The sequence below is a fragment of the Hippocampus zosterae genome, chromosome 3 (assembly GCF_025434085.1).
Source record: "Hippocampus zosterae strain Florida chromosome 3, ASM2543408v3, whole genome shotgun sequence".
NCBI classification, from domain to species: domain Eukaryota; kingdom Metazoa; phylum Chordata; class Actinopteri; order Syngnathiformes; family Syngnathidae; genus Hippocampus; species Hippocampus zosterae.
This window is the reverse complement of record NC_067453.1, coordinates 10,201,723-10,224,017: the sequence shown is the minus strand read 5'-3', so window position 1 is coordinate 10,224,017 and position 22,295 is coordinate 10,201,723. Positions and strand designations below refer to the sequence as shown.

The 22,295-nt window shown below is 43.2% G+C and overlaps 1 protein-coding gene across 4 annotated transcripts in view; it reads left to right on the top strand.

The window, feature by feature from the left end:
* The window catches only part of si:ch211-236l14.4 (SITS-binding protein), a 37,233-nt gene extending 15,793 nt beyond the window's left edge, over positions 1–21,440 (top strand). For 3 of the 4 annotated variants that reach the window (XM_052060070.1, XM_052060069.1, XM_052060068.1), the window contains 8 exons: positions 3,430–3,637; positions 4,896–5,046; positions 7,708–7,905; positions 8,015–8,283; positions 8,358–8,494; positions 13,586–13,707; positions 16,627–16,806; positions 16,956–21,440. In XM_052060070.1, the coding sequence (XP_051916030.1) occupies positions 3,430–3,637; positions 4,896–5,046; positions 7,708–7,905; positions 8,015–8,283; positions 8,358–8,494; positions 13,586–13,707; positions 16,627–16,806; positions 16,956–17,129 (1,439 nt within the window). In that variant the 3' untranslated portion in view covers positions 17,130–21,440. Of the gene's footprint in view, positions 1–3,429; positions 3,638–4,895; positions 5,047–7,707; positions 7,906–8,014; positions 8,284–8,357; positions 8,495–13,585; positions 13,708–16,626; positions 16,807–16,955 lie in introns of those variants that run through there. The other variant, XM_052060071.1, reaches the window with a different exon arrangement.
* Positions 21,441–22,295: the final 855 nt, after the last annotated feature.

The window sequence follows — 22,295 nt, the reverse complement described above, 5'->3', positions numbered from 1 at the left end:
ATGATGTCATGGTGTGGGATGGTAAAGGACCAAAAAAGCAGGGAGGGAGTACTGAAGAAGATGTATTAATAAAAACCACTTGCAGGGGTATGCTGGAAAAACGAAATCAAAAAACACAAACAAAGTCCTGAAAACCACAAGAAACCAAAGCAACAAACAGAAATACAAAACAATGCGACAGCAACACAAAGATCCGACAAAGACTGACGCAACCCAGAGACCTAAATACAAGCAAACTGACGAGACAACAAGGCAAACTTGAAAAACACCTAAACGGTTGATAGAGCTGATTGTTTGACACTTTGGACCCGGATGACGAGAACAGGTGGAAATAAAACCAAACGAGAAAATTAAAAGCACATGATGGAACAAAACCTGTGAGAAAAAAAAACCCAAATGTAATCTCAACAAAAACAGAATAATGACAAATGATGAATCATCTGATGAGATCAAATTAAAGGAAATAGCATGACTGTATTAGGAAAATCACTGAATTTACCTTATGCAACTTTCGGAAACTAAATTCTCTCACGCTTTGAACATTAAAACAGATCGATGCTTGGAACAGAGCCGAGGATAATTAAGTGTGTCACTATATTTCATATATTGATTTGGCATTTTGGAGCATAATCCAAGTTATGTGGCCATCAATTTGTTGAGGTTGGGCATAGAGATGAAGTTTCCATTGTAAGGGAATTCGTGCTGAGCACACACATGTGCTTCCATATTTCAAAGTGCATTTTATAATCCCAGTCCAGTTTGTTAGCATACACAGGTGTTGTGCATTATCCGCTATGCATTGAACTGTGACAGTGTAAAACAGCGTGGGCCATCTGGTCCAAAGCAGCGGGCACTCAAATGGCAGTGCTGTCTTCGGGTCCACACGCCACGTTAAATTTGTGTTGACCCCTCCGAAGCCATATCGGGTCAAGCATGGGTCTCTAAAACAGATGAAGAACAGACTCTTTTATGATCCTAAAAATCCTGCAGAAATGAGTGTCCCATTAAAGAGAATGCAGATACTCTCTTAATTGTGTGTAAAAAGTTGATTTGAGTGTTCCCATGACTTCCCGTGACTTGAGGCTTTCACCGTTATTATTACTGTGGATTTGAAGGCCCGCAAACAGTCAGTCAGGCGTATGATTTTTCTTCTGAGGGATGATGGAAAATATTCAGGGGAAGCTTGGAGTGTTTAAGGAATTGTTCTAAAAATAGCTTGCCGCCCCGTTTGCTTCCCCTCGAACTCTTGGGGCACACCACTTTGGCTGTAACCCAAGGCTCCGAACCTGCTTCCCTTTCTTTAAATAACCAACAGAGTCCCACTCGTCTGTGATCGAGGGATACTCTTCACTCAGAGCTGTGTATTTGTGTTCGACATGACTGCGCTTCCATAAATCACAAGTTGTAGCTCTTTTTGAGCGACAGCTTGATAGGCGCTCACCATACCAGTCTTTGAGGTATTCACGTAGTATTGGAATTTTGTGGTCATAAAAAGGAATAAATATACAGCCTCCATTGATTATCTTGTCCAGTTTCCGTGAGGCCCCACAATGTCATTTCCCATTCGCACTCAAGAAACCACGCTTGCAAACACTTTCCACCTCGCGTGCACTCGAGTAAAACACACTGCACACCATTGCACGAGGCTTCTGGGTGTCTGGTGTATGCCGGTCGCCTCTTTTTCCACTGCCTGCATTCCACCTCCATCCTTCCATAAAGATGTCACATTTTATCCACTGTCCCACTTTTCGCCCAGCTACCACTTGGTCGTACAGTTCCGTCTTTACCTCATGAAACCTTTTGAGTTCATGTCGTGCACGTTTTGTTTTTCTCTGTAGCGATCTGCATTAGGTAGATGTGACAAGCAGTTAGAGCAAGATCTGATACCCTGTGTGGGAAAGGGAGGAAGCTTCCGTGATACAAGTATCTCTTTGACATTATCCATTGCAAACACATGAGAGGTGCGCGACTGAGGTCGGAGCTGCTCAATCGCCTTTTTTGCACGCCTTGCAATCTGTGAAACTATGAATCAGATTATAAACCGTGTGCTGTCTGCTCTTGGTTTCTGCGTGCCTGAGAACAGTGACCCTATTGAAACCGGAGAGGGCAGCACAAGTGAGCCAAACTCTCAACCTGAGTTCTCAGACGGTCTGCCGGCTCCAGAAAACACTCTTACATCTTAATCTGTTTAACAACTAAACTCCTCTAAACAAAATCCTTCTTTGCCTAATTGTGGCAAGATTATGGAAATCGCAGATTAGGTGTCTGGCCAACACTGTCTGAGAATGGAAACAATCACAAAACATGGCTTGATAGGATAGAAAACGGAGACTAATGGTGATAAAAAGCTGTGAGTCAGTCAACAGCTGAGAAGCGGCAAGGGTAGAATGGTAGTTGGAGACCAAAGGTGACATTCCTTACAGGGCACGTGCGTCTGGAGACACAATTCTTTTTTATCTTATTTAATTTTTACTTGACACTCTCCCTGGAAAGCTGCACTAAGTGTACGAGGTGAGAGAACACATGCTGGAACTTACAGTATGTAATTGTCGCATTCCTGATCCTGTGCAGTCATTCAGATCCCATTGCACTTTCCATTTGTAGCCTTTAGCAGTGCACACTAACGTTATCAGTAATATTGTACATCCTAGAAATCGGCGAATATAATATGTCAGTTTATTATCTTGCGTAAATTACCTCTCGCAAACACAAGGACTTTCAATGGCAATCCACAACGTGAACCCGATGTGTTCCTTTTTCAGGAAACTCTCGAGACTCATGTTTGTGTACACAATACATATAGTACAATAGGTTTATTGATGTAACGCTTTCACAACAGCTGCAGCTGTAACAAATCGCTTTCCAGAATATTGTGTGAGACGTCATGCATGCTGCGAACATGACATCTCAGATGCACTGATGAAAGAGGACTTTGATTCTCTCCTCTGTAATCTCTAACCACATCTAACGAGGCGTATGTAAGAATGGCGTACATCTAGGCATGCTTCTGATGAACAAAGTGATTGTGTCCGAGGAGATTTTCTCCCAAACCTGTATCCAAGAACCATTCAGCCCCCTGGACAGTTTACAGTGGGACACAATATTTTGACAGGGTGACATGTTGTCTCGTGTGTGTGTGTGTGTGTGTGTGTGTGTGTGTGTGTGCGCAATCGGATTCCACTTTGGGGTCGGCACCGTCAAGAGCATCAGGGTATTTATCGTCCAGGAACAGCTGACATACTTCCAGCACATGCTGTAAAATCTGACTGCAGAAAATATTTTGGAGCAATACCATTTCATGGAGACCTGCTTATTTTGTTCAAAGTTGTCACTCAAGGGTGCTCATATGATATGTGCTTTCAAAGACAAATCATTGATGTGAGAGTATGAGTCGATAAAATAAGGTCTTTCCTGTTTTCTGCCATGCAGGCGTTGCAGTGCTGGTATCTCCTGACCACCCTCTGCAGCTGGGGCTGGACAGCAGACAACAGTTCTGCTTGCAGTCACTGCCCAGTATGGCACTTCTACCCCTGCAGTACACTGTTTGTGTTGCCAACAACGTGAAGGCTGTGCACCAAGAAGCAATGCAGCAGCTCTCCCAGTTCACTAGGGAGATACCCGACATGAGGGCGCTGTGGTAAGTGCTGTGGAGGAGGAGGAGGAGGCGTTCGCAGAGAGAGAATGGATGGACCATCAGAACTCAAACCAATCAATTTGGTGAGGCCACTTCATCTTTGATTTACTTGGATTAAAAATAATCCTTCCCCAAAAATAAATGAATAAATAATGATCTTGTTGTAGCGGCCTGGTGGTCCAGTGGTTTGCGCGTCGACCTCACAGTGCAGAGGTACCGGGTTCAATTCCAGCTCTGGCCTCCCTGTGTGGAGTTTGCATGTTCTCCATTGGCCTGCGTGTGTTTTCTCCGGGTACTCCGGTTTCCTCCCACATTCCCCCAAAAAAAAACATGCATGGCAGGCTAATTGAACACTCCAAATTGTCCCTAGATGTGAGTTTGAGCGCAGCAACCGGTTCAGGGGCGTCCCCCGGCTACTGCCCGAAGACAGCTGGGATAGGCTCCAGCACACCCCGTGACCCGGGGTTGCTGGCGTGCTGGGGCTTTGCAGGGTACACAAAGCCAAACAACCATCCGCACTCCAAAGCCAAACAACCATCCGCACTCACACTCACACCTAGGGACAATTTAGAGTATACCTGCCAAACATGTTTTGGAATGTGGGAGGAAACCGGAGGACCCGGAGAAAACCCATGCAGGCCCGGGGAGAACATGCAAACTCCACACAGGGAGGCCTGAGCTGGAATCGAACCCGGTACCTCTGCACTGTGAAGCCGACGTGCTAACCACTGGACTACTGGGCCGCTATGCAGTTCCAATTAATAAGAAATACACACTTTAAACTAGCAGCATGGTAGATGACTGGTTAGTACGTCTGCCTCACAGTGTAGGGGTGCAGGAGTGCAGGGTTTGATTTCAGCTCCGGCATGTGTGGAGTTTGCATGTTCTCCCCGTGCCTGTGTGGGTTTTCTCTGAGCACTCCGGTTTCCTCCCACATTCCAAAAACATGCATGGCAGGCTGATTGGACGCTCTAAATTGTCCCTAGGTGTGAGTGTGGACGTGGATGGTTGTTCATCTCTGTGTGCCCTGCGATTGGCTGGCAACCGATTCGGGGTGTCCCCCGCCTACTGCCTGAAGACGGCTGGGATAGGCTCCGGCACCTCCCGCGACCCTAGTGAGGATCAAGCGGTTCGGAAAATGGATGGATGGATGGATGGATGGATGGAACTGCATACTATATCAACAGTCATAGTCATAAAAAATTCACACTGTACAAATTGCTCAGATAATTTGTGTATCATTCCTCTGTGTGTCCCACAGGCTTCCATCTTGGAAACTCCCCAGCAATGTGGATTCAGGACTAAAGGTGGAGAGGGAGCTGAGGACCTTCTCTAATCGTCTTAGAAGACACCAGCTAGGGGATGGAATCATCAGCCTTAATGAACATTTCACCAACCTCCTCTCTGAAATGGTACATGCTCTTCAATCAATAGTATAGTGCTAAACATAGCAGATGCCTGACTTCTATCTTCACTTGGTAAAATAGCAGATAGATAGATAGATAGATAGATAGATAGATAGATAGATAGATAGATAGATAGATAGATAGATAGATAGATAGATAGATAGATAGATAGATAGATAGATAGATAGATAGATAGATAGATAGATAGATAGATAGATAGATAGATAGATAGATAGATAGATAGATAGATAGATAGATAGATAGATAGATAGATAGATAGATAGATTTGGGTTCTTGTTAGATTGTACAGTCCCAATATTGTGTACTTAATTTTCCTTTCTCTGAATGTTCTTTAACACTCCCAAAAAACAAGATCAGCAGGATCACTTTCGAGTGTATCAAAATCAATCCAGGAATAAAAACAGAAAAACGATAACAATCAGACTGCTGACTGGGAATGTAACACTGGATGGGAACAAAGTTTATGTAATCGTGAGATCCTGACGCCCCTCCCATCTGCACTGTGCAGGGACCTTGCAGCAGGAAAAACAAGAGTTGGTGCAAACGCCAGTGCATCCGGATTTTTAGATCCTCGCTAGGTTTGTTGCACAATTGCTATATTGGCAGAGCTAGCACATCCAGGACTGCCCTGGAGATGTGTGATGTGAGATGAGTTTCGCCAAACATTCTACAGACACTCGCCAGACTCACCTCTATTTTTTTTTTTTTTTTACCACAAGAAAATTTTGAACCTGTTCAAAATTCAAGGAAATGTATTACCATTGCGATGGAAACAAGAAATAACATTCAGACTGTTGGCAAAGATTTGGTGAACGTTTGCGACCTTGAATGAATCCTGACGTGAATGCACATTTGCTACCTTCTCCAAAACTCAGAAAGGTTTGCCCTTCAGTCGGATAAGGACTTAACACTGGCACAGGGTAGGCAGATGGTCGAACACGATATATTTCATTCATACTGTCAATATGAACAGGACAGGGATCATCAAAACCTCTGAATCATTCTATTCTATTTCTGAACTCTTCCCAATGGGTTAGCATAGCTACGGGGGGCACACAAATAATCGGGGGTGGTTTCCAGCCTCCTAGTGCCCATGTGGCGCATCCGCCATGTCGAGAACCTCGTGTGCAGCTATCGCACTGCATTTAACGGGCATTAAATAAAAATGAATGTGGGCTTTGACCACTCCCACAACGGCATAGTTCTCCCTCTCACAGTTCAGCCAGCCTGCACTTGTCTGCAAAATTACCAACATCAGTTCTAACCTGCTTCAATGCAGAGTTATGCCACGTGGATTGTTGGATTTAAGTTGTATAAAAGCAATATGTTAATGAAAGCCATTGAATTCAAGCATTTGACGAAACACGTGCACGCCACCTTGAAATGTGAGCCCATTCCCAGTTCAGGAGGTGTGAAAGCATGAAAATAGAGAAGGGGAATAATTCATTACCTTGATGAGAAGAATTTCTTATAGCCACAAGAAAATTCATTTCTGGTATATTGAAGATATAAAACACCAGTTATGTTCCTTTCATCAAATCTGAGCCGAGCACGCAGTGTTGATGATGGAAATAAATCTGCAGCAATGAGACGGGCAACAATGATCCTTTTATTTCCCTCCAGTTTTATTGGTATTCTGAAATGATCAGTTACAGGTCAGTTCTTTTCCATAGCAGTTTTATGGAGAAGAAAAACACATTATATTACTGTTGGCATGAGAAAATGTGGGTCATGCAATCATTTTGCGTCATTTCTAAATGTAATTACTCAAGTCTGCATCTGGGTTTTTTTCTGTAAAGCAATTGCTTTTAATGTTGGCATAGAAATTCATTTGTACATCCAAATTGTGAATTGAAAATGTGCCCGATAAAATCTATTGCATAATATTGGATGTTTTAACAACCGTTTTCTTCCCATTTCTGTTTCGCAACCTGGTCTTACCCTTCTGTGTTCTTAAATCACACTTTAGGTAATCTAGAATTAGTATCTGACATTACATGAACATTCCAAAGGATTAATTTAGGTGTTAAATGCCTGTGGCTGAGGTCATTTGACACAGCTGCCTTATTGCAATACGAACTGGGAGACATTTGAATGTAGAACCAAACACCAGATTGTGGACAACTGAATGTGTTGACTGTGTTTGTGAAATCATTGTTGAAATAGTGTGAAGTAAGGCTGGAGTGACTCTTCTCGACAAAAAAAAAAAAAAATTGGGACACCAACTTTATTGCAAAATGGAAAATAAATAAATTAGGCGAGACTGACTATTCTGGACAAAATAAAATTTGGGACACCTCACCTTTATTGGGAAATAAATTGCCGCTCTAACAGCTTGGCCGCTTCTGGGAAAACTTTCTTCTCGGCTCCCAAGTCTGTGGTACGTTTTTCCCTTTCATCCAGAATGGAGTCCAGACTTGTTGACATTGTTGACTCTCCCAAAGATTTTTGATGGGGTTGAAGTTCTTGCTTGCCAAAACTCAACAAAAATATGAGTGAAAGGAAATTGCGCTGGAACAGAAAAGGGCCACGCTCAAAATGTTCAGCTGAAAGCTTAAAAAATGTCCAACAATTTGTTGCTGAAGGTACACAAGGAATACACATTTTTGGCCATAAAATGTCCTCAACGTGCTTTTCTCTCCACAGGACCATGACTACCTCAACAGCAGGAAGAGGGGGGTGTCCAAGAGACTCAGCAGGGAACTCCCACTTGTGAAGCTTCTTAACATTTCCATCACTCTGTCCCCTTTCCTGAGCGTGGACACCACGCAGTTCCATACATCCCTCATGGACGGCACTGAGGCCTTCTGGCTTAGTCTCCCATCTGCGCCTCATGGACATCTGGTGAGTGGAAACGTATGTGCGTGTAAAGGTTTACCGTGACCACTGAACAGTCTCGGCTGTTCTCATCTTATTTAGCTGCTAATGCCGTCAATGTGTTTCCATTCTGAAGGTCCCCTTGATGACTCAGTGGCGAGGGAAATTCTGTGTAAAGCTGAATGTCACAAACCCAGGAGCAGTAAGCTGGTTCCTGGACAAAGTGGGATCCATACAAGCCCATTTGGAAATGGAGTACATCCTGCTGGAGGGTGGTGAGAGGAATCTCTTTGAGGATCAGTCCCTACGGCCACCTGAGGCGCTAGGTGGGGACACATACATCAGCCTGCTGGCTGACGTGGCTGCCAGAATTGGAGATTCCACTATCATGTCAGCAGGGACAAGGTGCATTGTCAGATTTGTTTCCGACCTATTTTTGAATCAATGTTCTGCTTTTTGTAACCCTGTTTGTTCCTCAGGTCTAGCAACAAACCAGTCTTTCTCAGGATGACCCCTCTGCTGTCTGACTGGAGCCCAATGGGCCTGAAGGGCATCATTCCCTCTCTGCTACACCACACTGTGCTGGGATACAACTTCCTCATTCCAGATGCAGTAGGTAAAACTGCATCTTATAGGTCACTTGTTTGATATATATATATATCCAGGAATAAATATATATATATAATATATATATATAGTACTCCCTCGTTTATCGTGGGTAATGGGGACTAAAACCACCCGCGATAGTCCGCAAAACAACAGCGAGTCACATAGAGCAACATATATAGTACTGTACTCCAAATTTATGTAAAAAACAACAACAACAACAAAAATGTTTTAATATGTTTGAAAAAATCTGCGATGCACTGAACCCGCGATAAACGAACCGCGAAGTAGCGATGGATCAGTGTGTATATATAAATCCTCATCTCACCCCTCGGGTGGTGTCCGTCCCTCATTCAGCTCGGGTCCTCTACCAGAGGCCAGGAAGCTTGAGGGTTCTGCGCAGTATCCTTGCTGTTCCCAGCACTGCACATTTCTGGACTGAGATGTCCGATGTTGTTCCCGGGATCTGTTGCAACCACTCATCTAGTTTGGGGGTCACTGCCCCGAGTGCTCCGACCACCACAAGCACGACTGTCACCTTTACCTTCCAGGCTCTCTCCAGCTCCTCTCTGAGCCCTTGGTATTTCTCGAGTTTCTCATGTTCCTTCTTCCTGATGTTTCCATCACTTGGGACAGCTACATCCACTACAACGGCTTTCCTCTGCCCTTTATCTATGATCACGAGATCTGGTTGGTTCGCCATTACCATCTTGTCAGTCTGGATCTGGAAGTCCCACAGGATCTTTGCTCTGTCATTCTCCACCACCTTCGGAGGTGTTTCCCATTTTGACCTTGGGGTTTCCAGTCCATACTCCGCACAGATGTTTCGGTAGACTATGCCAGCCACCTGGTTATGGCGTTCCATGTAGGCTTTCCCTGCCAGCATCTTACACCCTGCAGTTATGTGTTGGATCGTCTCAGGTGCCTCTTTGCACAACCTACACCTTGGGTCTTGTCTGGTGTGGTATATCTGGGCCTCGATGGCTCTGGTGCTCAAGGCCTGCTCCTGAGCAGCCAGGATGAGTGCCTCTGTGCTGTCCTTCAGGCCAGCCCTCTCTAGCCACTGATAGGACTTCTTGAGATCAGCCACTTCAGTTATGGTCCGGTGGTACATCCCGTGTAGGGGCTTGTCCTCCCATGATGGTCTCTCTTCCAGCGTCTCATCTTCTGTTCCCCATTGTCTGAGACATTCTCTGAGTACGTCATCCGTTGGAGCCTTCTCCTTGATGTATTCATGGAGCTTGGATGTTTCATCCTGGACAGTGGCTCTCACACTCACTAGTCCCCGGCCTCCATCCTTTCGGCTTGCGTACAGTCTCAGGGTGCTGGATTTGGGATGGAACCCTCCATGCATGGTTAGGAGCTTTCGGGTCTTAACGTCCGTGGTCTGAATCTCTTCCTTTGGCCACCTTATTATTCCTGCAGGGTATCTGATCACTGGCAGGGCATAGCTGTTTATTGCCCGGGTCTTATTCTTGCCATTGAGCTGGCTTCTTAGGACTTGCCTCACTCGCTGGAGGTATTTGGCCGTAGCCGCTTTCCTTGTTGCCAGTTCGAGGTTGCCATTGGCTTGTGGTATACCAAGGTACTTGTAGCTGTCCTCAATGTCTGCTATTGTTCCTTCTGGGAGTGAGACCCCTTCAGTGCGGACTACCTTTCCTCTCTGCGTCACCATCCGACTACATTTCTCAAGCCCGAATGACATCCCGATGTCGCTGCTGTAGATCCTGGTGGTGTGGATCAGGGAATCTATGTCCCTTTCGCTCTTAGCATACAGCTTTATGTCATCCATGTAGAGGAGGTGACTGATTGTAGCTCCATTTCTGAGGCGGTATCCATAGCCTGTCTTGGTGATTACTTGGCTTAGGGGGTTCAGTCCTATGCAGAACAGCAGTGGGGAGAGTGCATCACCTTGGTATATGCCACATTTGATGGACACTTGGGTAAGTGGCTTGCCATTGGCTTCAAGTGTGGTTTTCCACATCCTCATCGAGTTCGCAACAAAGGCTCTTAGGGTCCTGTTCACCTTATACAACTCCAAGCATTCAGTGATCCATGTATGTGGCATCGAGTCATAGGCTTTCTTGTAATCAATCCAAGCTGTGCACAGGTTGGTACGTCGGGACCTGCAGTCTTGTGCGACTGTTCTGTCAACCAGGAGTTGATGTTTGGCTCCTCGAGTATCTCTACCAATGCCCTTCTGTGCTTCGCTCATGTGTTGATCCATGTGTCCACTTATCTTAGCCGCAATGATGCCTGACATGAGCTTCCATGTTGTGGAGAGACAGGTTATTGGCCGATAGTTGGATGGGGCTGCACCCTTCGAAGGATCCTTCATGATCAGGATCGTTCGCCCTTCAGTTAGCCATTCTGGGTGAGTCCCATCCCTCAGAAGCTGGTTCATTTGTACTGCTAGGCGCTCATGGAGTGCTGTGAGTTTCTTTAGCCAGTAGGTGTGGACCATGTCCGGGCCTGGTGCTGTCCAGTTCTTCATATCTGAGACTCTTTCCTGTATGTCTGCCACTGTTATGGTAACTGGGTTCTGTTCAGGGAGGTTGCTGTGCTCCTCTCTCAGGGTCACCAGCCATTGTGCACTGCTGTTATGTGCAACCTCCTTCTCCCATATGCCTTTCCAGTACCTTTCAGTTTCCAGTCTTGGTGGGTCAGCTCTGTTGTTAGGACCCTGCCACTGAGCGTACACTTTCGCAGGTTGTGTTGCGAACAGCCTGTTTATTCGTCTGGCCTCATTCTCTTTCGTGTACCGCTTTAGGCGACTGGACAAGGCTTGGAGCCTTTGTTTGGCTGTTTCGAGTGCTTCAGGTATGGTCATCTGGATGTACCTCTCGGGTATCGGCCTTTTCATCACACCTCTCTGGGCCTCCGTCAATTGACTCACATCTTTCCGGGCCGCCTTGATCTTAGCCTCCAACCGTCTTTTCCATGGTGGGTAACGTATCTCATGGCTTCCATGCTTGCTCTTATAGCCCAGAGTCTCCAGGATCACTGATGCTGAAGCGTATATCAGCTCATTGGTTTCTGTGATCGTTACGGTAGGGATCGCCCTCAGTGCTGCATTCACACTTTCTATGAGACTTTCAGATGGTACTTCACATAGCCGTTGTAATCGGTTTCTTGGTTGCCCAGCTTTCATTCTCGCCATGATCTTAGCTTTCAGGTCAGTTGCTGCCTCGCTCAGCATTTCATTCATTGGGGCTGGCCACCCAATCTCATCATCTGCATTCATTGGGGCTTGCCTCCCAATCTCTTGTAAGACCTCCTCCTCTGATCTGGCAGCCTGGGGCCCTTCGCCATGGAACCTGCGTTGTACCTCATCAATCTCAAGTTGTGACAGCAGTTGCCGTTTGTGGATGTTGGAACACTGAGCTACTAGTTGTTTCGTGGTCAACCGTGACTGTGGGTTTCGAAGTAACCATTTAGCCCACATTCTCTGCATGTAACCCCTCTGACTATATATATATATATATATATATATATATATATATATATATATAGCACAGGGGCACTCATCCTGGCTGCTCAGGAGCAGGCCCTGAGCACCAGAGCCATTGAGCCCCAGTTATACCACCACACCAGACAAGACCCAAGGTGTAGGTTGTGCAAAGAGGCACCTGAGACAATCCAACACATAACTGCAGGGTGTAAGATGCTGGCAGGGAAAGCCTACATGGAACGCCATAACCAGGTGGCTGGCATAGTCTACCGAAACATCTGTGCGGAATATGGACAGGAAACCCCAAGGTCAAAATGGGAAACACCTCCGAAGGTGGTGTAGAATAACAGAGCGAAGATCCTGTGGGACTTCCAGATCCAGACTGCCAAGATGGTAATGGCGAACCAACCAGATATCGTGATCATAGATAAAGAGCAGAGGAAAGCCGTTGTAGTGGATGTAGCGGTCCCAAGTGATGGAAACATCAGGAAGAAGGAACATGAGAAACTCGAGAAATACCAAGGGCTCAGAAAGGAGCTGGAGAGAGCCTGGAAGGTAAAGGTGACAGTCGTGCCTGTGGTGGTCGGAGCACTCGGGGCAGTGACCCCCAAACTAGATGAGTGGTTGCAACAGATCCCTGGAACAACATCGGACATCTCAGTCCAGAAATGTGCAGTGCTGGCAACAGCAAGGATACTGCGCAGAACCCTCAAGCTTCCTGGCCCCTGGTAGAGGACCCGAGCTGAATGAGGGACGGACACCACCCGAGGGGTGAGATGAGGATTTTATATATATATATATATATATATATATATATATATATATATATATATACTGTATATATATATATATATATATATATATATATATATATATATACAGTATACATATATAAATACATACATATATACAGTACATATATAGATACATATATAAAACAATGGCCGAGGTGGGCATCCTACAGGCAGTGGAAGTCCATCCATGTAGCCTTCAATCCTGGCGACAATCTCAGCTCATTTTTGTGCGAGAGATGGCTAGAACATAAAGACAAGTCATCATTAAGTGTAGACACATATTTTTTAGTCTTTGGTTGACTTAAAATAAAACTCACTCAAAAAAAGCGAGAAGATGCAAAGTTTGCACATGAAGGCCATGAAACTCAGAACTGTCTGACAGACATGCTCACCTTTAGAGCTGGGATTTGCACCAAAACTCTGCATTCGTATTGGCGTTGCCAGCAAATGACTGAATCAACTCAAATGGGTTGCTCAATGTACTATTGCCAAAAAACACGTCATAGTGCAACAAATGAAAAATCTATTTTGCATAAAAATGGTAAATTGAGAGCACTTACTTTAAAATCCAGTGACTTTTTCTTGCAAAAAATATACTGGTACCCTAAATTATACATTGCAAGAAAATAAAAAAGAAAGGAAAAAAAACCAGTCCAAAATGGCATTTGGCTTCAACTGCCAGATACAGTACATACATGTCAAAACATACATGTAATCAATTTTCTAGTGTAATTGTTGGTTTTGCAGATATTTTTTCCAAATTGTTACTCGGTAAAATGAATTGCCTGCATGCAGTTATTTCAGCTTTCCAGGTCTCGCACATCATAAAATATCCTGCCTCTGTTTATCGATATAGGTGGGTCTTTATCTGGAGACATGGTCACAGATGAGGAGTTGTACATCCGTTGGCTGGAGATCGTGTCCTTCCTCCCTGTAATCACCTTCCATACACCCCCATGGGTCTGCAGAGAGGAACAGGTAAATACATTACACCAGTTAAGTCAACAGTTAAATTAACTATACGGTAACTTTCAAAACATATTGGCAGTCGTTTGCCAGGACCAAACCATCCTTGGTTGGACAACACCTTCGATGGTTCTCCACCCGCTGCGAATTCATAAATTTTACTGCAAACTGGTTATTATTCAAACTGGAGGGTGACAACCCTTGAAGTTGATATTGGAGAATTATTGGTTGCTTAATTTTTTCTTGAAGCAATACATGCACAATAGAGTGCACTACATGACTTGGCTTCAGTGAGCAGAGACGCTGTTGATTCAATCGTTCTCGCTTCATACGCGGTTTGAAGAAGCAAACAAGATGTTCAACCTGGGAAGGAGAGCTGCATCCACACAAACTACTGCTCTGACATAACTCTTGTGGGTGGCATTATTCTACACAAAAACAAATACTGACATTAAAACAGGAGTCACAAACGTTCACCCAGAGATTCCTTCATCCCATTGAAAATAATAAAGAGATTTGTGGATCAAGGATGGAATTCATTCAAACCTCTGCATCAGGACCCAAAAGTCCAAAATTTATTCCAGCATCCATGAATTTATTCTTATCATCATCAAAATGTATATATCCACTTTCCCTCACAATTTTGTGTAAAGTTCACCGTGTGCTAGCAGGTGTGACTATAACATTTTAATTGTAAAGCGGGCAGCAAACAAAATTGTGAAAATTATTATTCCTCCACATCTTTATCGAGACCCACAGGTTTTGAGATATTTTCAAAAGAAGCGGAATATTTCCTTTGCTCATTTCACACAACGGCAGACCGATGTTGCAAATAAAAGTGAGCCCGGCTTAGGCTGTTCAGTGAGCCAACGGCCTCCTCATTGCTGTGCAGGTTGGTTTCCCACGAGAAGATGCTCTATCCAAACAGAGGCTTTGCCCCCTGCAGGAGGGCTACTTATCTACTTGATCCCTCCTGCTGTTCGTTGCATGGCATCAAAACATGTCGTACAGTCTCAGAGAATCCGGTGACTTCTCACAATGTGGACTTAAGGTTCAAGTTTCCCGGACAGACAACATTTGATATTTGTCAAGAGAGGGAAGCCGTACCACCTCGTCCTCCATGCACCCAATAGGAGTGATTGACTGGCCCCTTCCCAACATCACCCGTGGTTTTGGGGTCTATCTGTTCTGTATTATAATGGCTGCTCTGGATTTATAACTTACATGCTGGAGAGCCATTGGCGCAGGAATGATAATGAATTTAAGAACACCACTCAGAAAAGAACATGGCTTTATTGTGCTAGTTGAACGTTCCATGAGTAGTTGACAAGCGTGACAATCAATTTATTTTCCACTCCGCAAATGATATTGGTCGTGACTTGTGTTGCGATGTCAGAGATAAAAATAGACCATTTGGGAAGCGTGTTAATGTTTTCCATTTTGGCCTCTGCATTGCTCTCCGTTCATCAAGTTTGGATAAGGTGAGACAAAGGAGATGTTTTGGAGGAGTACAGATCACTGCTCTTTTGTGGGCATTGCAAAGTAATTTAAAACTAACACATCATGCACAATTTATACTGTCACAATGGAAGTGTTAAAGATCATAAGAAACACAAACCACTTGGCTTCTTATCAATGCTCTAGTCAAACTCAGCGCATTCCTACAAATGTTCTCCATATTTCTTTTCTTGATTTTTATTTTTTATTTTTTTATTAACGGCGCATCAGCTATTGTTTTTGTCATGGAATACTGTAGACAATGTGACCCTTAATGGAATGCGCAAGTAAATTACCCAGATGGAAAAAGAAGAACAACTTGAACCTTGTCAAAAACACAAAGCCAACACTGACATCCTGTGTGAACCTCTACTGCTTAAAGTGACAAAATCTCAGATGGACTAAGCTGTCCCTTTTGTTTAAGACAGAATAACCCAAAATGGTCACTGACATAAAAAAAGTGATTTTAAGTAATGACTGATTCAAGCATGCTGTATGTTTGTGGTCGAATAGAATTAGATGAAAAATAAACAAATGCTTCTGAGCAGGATAGCTATCCTTTTTTTATTTTTTAGTATTATTTTATATCAGTCAACGGTATACATACTTGACTCTGGCTCAGTCTCCCCACTAGTGGACCTGGGAGTGGAGAAAATACACGAGGATGAGCCCGAGTGACGTGTGTGTGTGTGTGTGTGTGTGTGATGATGATAGCAGGGGAGATGACTAATAGATCAAGAAAGTAGGCGAGTAAGACCAAACAAGCTTCTAGACCTAAATCCTATTGAGTACATATAAAAGGTGAAGAAGTACATGGTCTTGAACATCCGTCAGCTTCGTGGAAGAGGATTCTAGTGGAAAATCCTGAGGCTCTGCTGAACTCAATGCCAAGGAGTGGGGAAAAGGATGACCAGACCAAATATTGGCCAAATTTGGACATTTTCAATTAAGGCTGTACTGTAGTCCTTTTTGTTGCCAGCGGTTCAGACTTGAATCGCTGTGTGTGGAGTTATTTTGAGGGGGCAGTAAATGTACACTGATTACTGGTACTTCAAAATGTAGTCAAGCATGGTTTCTTCATTGCTGTCCAATGAAGACAGGAACAAGAATGTGAGGGGGCTAATCACTTTTATGAGATGGAGGAATATAACTTTTTTTTCTCTCACTGCATGGGCAAAGGTTTATAATGCAACCAAAAATTTGTGTTGCTGGTGCTTTGTACTGCAGTGTTGTTCTGCAGACAAGTTTGAACATTAAAATCAAATACAAGAGAGTCGTGCAGTTTTACTGGTATGTAGCCTAAATGGCTGAGAAAACACAATTAGATCAGCCATCTCAACTAACATCCTGTTTGTGAGATGTGGGTTTTTAATGCAGAACGTGCGCATGATTCCGTACCAATGGTACGCGCTGTGCACTTCTTCTGTAACACAGGTGCTAAACTTAACTCGGATATACATAACAAAGCACCAGAGGGATGTGGTGCCGCTCATCGAGAAGTATGCCAAGGAATGGCAGGAGACGGGAAGTCCCATCTATCGGCCCATGTGGTGGCTCAATCCAGAAGATCCCGTAACCTTCACCATTGACGACCAGTTCCTCATTGGAGATGAGGTAACATTCCATCACAATCTCGTGCTGTGCATGTATCCAGATATTGAAGCTTTTATTTTATTTTTAATTTATGTATGTATTTATTTATTTATTTATTTATTTATTTATTTATTTTTTTATTTTATTTTATTTTTTTTTGCACGTTGCAGGTTCTGGTGGCACCTGTGGTGGAGAAGGGGGCAGTGAGGAGGGACATTTACTTACCTGACGGGGGCTTCCAGTGGCAGGACAGTCAAAACGCTCAGGTGTTCGATGGAGGGACGTTCCTACAGCAGTACCCTGTGCCCTTGGAGGCGGTGGGTGTTTTCTTACGGCGAAGATGAGTAACATGTGACTTATCCTGTTACTGTCTCGCATCATATTTGACACTCATGCTGTTTTAAATTTGCACTTTTTCCACAAGAGACCATTGACCTTGCCTCAATGCCATGAATTGAGACAACTTGTCAAAATATATCTTTAAACTTGCACTTTATAGTTCGACGTGATTTCTATTGTTGTTTTTCTTTGGGTGTAGTTTTCTTCTATTTTTTTTTAAGACTGTTAAAGACTGGCTGATTTTGATTTCATTTTGTTTTTTTGTGTTGCTTCTTTGTATGTACGTTCTGGAGAAATATGTGCGTTTACATACTTGTTTTTGCCTTTCTACAGTCTAATAAGGTATGAGCTGCTGCTGTCTCTCTCGAAAAGGAGGGGCAAAACAGGCCCCTTGTTGCTTGAAATGAATTTGAATCTCTCAAGAAGACCAAATGAAGTGAAATGAATATGGTGTTGGAATGGGCTTTATTGAGGGAACCTTAGCTCACAGAAACTGTGCAGACACAATCCTTGCTCACAGGTTTTGAAAGAAGGCGTCTACTTATATATATATCCATCCATTCTCCGAACCGCTTGATCCTCACTAGGGTCGCGGGGGGTGCTGGAGCCTATCCCAGCCGTCTTCGGGCAGTAGGCGGGGGACACCCTGAACGGGTTGCCAGCCAATCGCAGGGCACACAGAGACGAACAACCATCCACGCTCACACTCACACCTAGGGACAATTTAGAGCGTCCAATCAGCCTGCCATGCGTATTTTTGGAATGTGGGATGAAATCGGAGCACCCGGAGAAAACCTGTATAAACCGGTGCATCACAATCCATTACATTATGGTGGAAAAGTTTAGTCAATTTGTTTTACTAGGTAAAGTCAAAAAGTGAAACTCGCATTATTGATTTACTACACATAGTGGAATTTTGATTTTACTTTTTATAATTTTGATGAGAAAAGCTTCAATGACAACTCACAATTCACAATTTGTAAAGCACGTGTATGTATGCATATCATAAATAGGATAGTCTCAAATGTATTGAGATGCACCTGCATCGTGACATGAGAAGGGTTCCGCTTTATACAGTTCAACTTTTAGGTGCAATATTTTTTACAATATACTGGATTTGTTGGTATTTGTACGATGCTACTTCAATCAGCTAGATCTTTCTTTTTGAAATAATACTCACTGCAGCATATCGCTGCTATATGGTTTTATTGTACAGGTAAATTCTTGATCATGGATTTTTTTTTTTACTTGAAAATCCCATCTTTTCAAAACAAATACATTCTGTTTCTTAACTGAGCCAGCTGCACAGGAATTACATCATGCTGTCTATAATAGACTGAATGGCAATAAAGGGAGTCTTGTCACGGCCCTATGATACAGTATAGTGTAAATTACAACAACACTAATAAATATATTGTTCTTTGTGGAAATGAAAATTCTACAAACCCCTGTTCAAATGACCTTTTTTTGTGATCTAAAAGGATGAGCTATCTATATATATATTGCGCGTCGTCCCGCACGCGGTCTGTCCCTTTTCAAAACGTACCTACTTCACCGCGCCGCCAATGCGCCGCTCAGGCAGTGGCTCACTACGATCGCGCGGGCATCTTAGCGAAAAAATGTTGTCTACCCACAAGCATTGCAATGAAATTGTTAGTTATTTAGTCAAGCTAAACATCTCTTTATTTTCGCGATAAGCAATGAAGATGAACAAACAGTTGAACCAAGCAACAACACTTTTGTGGGCCGAAGGCCCACCTTACCAGCCTTCCGCAGGAACTAGCTGATGAGCCGCCCGGAGGGCGGCGAACCAGCTAGTATAATATAAAGCAAAAACTTTTCCACCAGTATTATCACCAATAACCGGTTCAGTCAACTTTTTTAAGAATCTTTGTGAGAAGTAGAAGTAAAGGTCAACAACTAAGATAATGTGTTTGCAATAGTCTACACACATTTATCAATGGAATATGGCAACGTTCAAAAACAACCAATCACATCCAAACTCTTGTTAAATGTTAGCAAAGTACACCTCCCACCACAAAACATTTCAGCTCTTCTAGTAAGCGTTTCCCGATTTTGTTCAATTGTTTTTTCGTCTTGCGGAAGCCTGAAGCTTTTGCATGAACACTGACTGCTATTTTGAACTGGTCAAATTTTTTTCCCATTTTGTCTCAGGCCCCAACCCCTGGTCTTGATGCTGCCGCCATTATGCATGCTTCACCGTAGATGTGGTGTTCTTTTGGCGATGAGCAGTGCTGTGTTTGCACCAAACATACTTTTTGGAATTATGGCCAAAAAGATCAGACTCGATTTCATCATAGCACATTTTTCCACGTGTTGGGGAGATTTGTCAGAAAATAATATACTCGATCTGATAACATTTATTTGGGGTGAATTAAAGGCACTTTAAATGGTGTGCATTCGCGCGCTGATTCTCATTCAACATGAATTTCAATGTGATTGCTTGATTCTGAATACGGCCACATCCAATTAGAGCAAAGGTATCAAACTAAAGGCCCAGGTGCCTGATCCGGCCCACCATGTCATTTTATGTGGCCCTCGAAAGCAAATCATCAACTTGCATGATCCTTGCCAAAATCCAAAATGCCAAATTGTCATGTGTAAAAAATAACATTAAGATTTTGCAATAGTTTCTTACCTTGTACACACTCACTTGAACAATAATATATAAAACCATTAGAGTGGATATGACTGACTTCAAAACTGTTTATCCATCAATCTGTCGCGTAAAAGTAATAATGCGATAAGAGGTTTAACATTTATTTGGTTTCATTGCCTTAACGACCCTCAGTTAGAAGACGTAACTCCAAAGAGGCACGCGAGAAAAATGAGTGTGACACCCCTGAATTAGAGGGTGTGCATACTTTTACAATTCCGCAATTTCAATTGTTTATTTTTACTTATCCTCCTAAAAGGATCGCTTTTTTAAACTGAATTGTACATGTTATACGTCACGTTAACCAAAAAAAAAAAGGATTAATATTGGTCTCATTTTTTTTTTTACATCACAAAATAATTCATACCACTGTATTAACTCTCTCTCGGTGTCAGATGATCAAAAGTGAGAATTTCTATCATTGTCAAGGCCATTTAGATCACAGGCGGATAAGGCTGGAGGGCCGCTATCCTGCATGTTTTTTATGTTTCCCTCCTCCGATATACTTGATTCAAATGAACAGCTCATCAGCAAGCTGTGCAGAAGCCTGATAACAATGCTAATTATTTGAATCGGGTGTGTTGGTGTACATGCAGGATAGCGGGCCACCCCTGATGGCGACCCACATGTTGTGCAGATGTGTCAAAGGAAGTGCACGGTGGAGGAATTTACCAGAAAAAGAAATGTTTGTATGGCAAAATATGTTTTGTCCAGAAGCATTGAGCTTTTCTCGCTTCCATTTACTGTGTTAGTAATTGTCTTCAGCTAGATGGCAGATATTTATAACAGGCCTGCCTTCCTGCGGATGCAAATGGGTCAGCAAAGGATTAGTAAGGCTGTGTGTACATCAATCACGTTGTCACGACGCGTCCTCATCGATTTGTCTGTTATCCAGTACAAGTGAAATAACAACAACAATAACAACAGGATTTCGCTGGGGTTTATGACGAAAGGCATTTCCATGTAATTTTGCCACACTGTGCTGAGCTTCTCTTGACATCGCATCCATTTCTTCAGTACAGTGAACTGTTTCATTTTCATTCGTCTCCTGGACTAAAATACTCTGGCTAATGAGATCCACTGATCTATATGACAGAAGCCATCACCTTGCACTTGCTTTGCTTTTCGCTTCCTATTCTATATTGTTCTGGTGGTTATTGTGTCAGTGGTGTTGAGATACAGACAGACTGAATGCTTTATTTACCACTCCATTTTCTGTAACCGACCCGTATACTGTACCAACACTCAGGTCTACTGAAGTTTATTCAATCACCAAATGTCTTAGTACAACACAGTCATGTCTTAATTTCCCCTAAAAATGAATGTACAATGGACAAACTGTGATCCCCCCCCCCACTCCCGCCCACCTGAGGAGCTGTACAGTTCCCACTCGTCACGCGTTGCAGAAATGCCGTGGTATGTTTAAGTGTAAGCTGCCAGAAATGCTTTATTCGCTTTACAGACTGTGCCTTAATCTAATATGGACAATTTGAGAGCCTGGATTATTTGCAGTATCAGCAAAGTAAATATGATGATGACTGTGCCATTACAAATGTTTGTTTCTCTTTTCTCTCTCTCTCCTGCAAATCAGAGAATCTAGAATGACTAATTTTCAAATAAAGTTTACATTTTCTTACTACCTTGAGTCTGCTGCTTGACATTTATGCAACATCTGTATGCTTTTTTAAAGGCGAGGAACACTGAAGTTTTTTCTCTTGTCATGCCATCCACATCACACATGAGCAGTTTGCTCAAGACTTATTCAATCTTCACAAATTGCTTGTAATCCAAATATAAAAATTATTTATAGTTAAGAGAGCTTTAATTGGGAAAGATTCGCTTACGGTTGTCAGCCCAATCTCCACTGAGCCCCTCGTCCTTACCCTGCGGTCTTGGCTCCTCTCCCCCCTTGGGGCCAAGGGGGCCTCGCTCCTCTCCCGCATTAAGACAGGTGCAGCTGGCCGGAGTCATGCGTGGTTTCTCAGTGCCAACAAACAAGATCACACTCTCCATTTACACCCTGGATTTAATCGCTCACTTTCAGAAGGCGCTTTTTTAAATCGAGATAAGATGTGGGGAAAGCAGCTCCATGCTATGTCAGCTGATGAAGATGGGAGAAACGAAGGATCCTGTGTGCTATTGCCTCAATCTCTTTGAAGGATACTACTCTGGACACACAAAGCACTCACAATGCCAAAACGTATAATATTTGAAGACAACACATATAGTTTCATCCAGACAACAACAAACCAACATTTAAATTATATTTGTTTTCATGTAATCATACATCACAATTCGGTATATCTACACAATTGTCCAATTGTGCCTGAGAAAAATATTGTCCAGCATAACTAGAAATGAATGCTGGCAATTGTGATGGAACACTGCTGCACAATGCAGGAGTGAATGATCTTTTTGAGAAAAAAAAAAAAACAACAGGACAAAGTCACGTCACCACTTTTGTTTTGAGGGAGCAAAAGCAGGTCATGAGTTA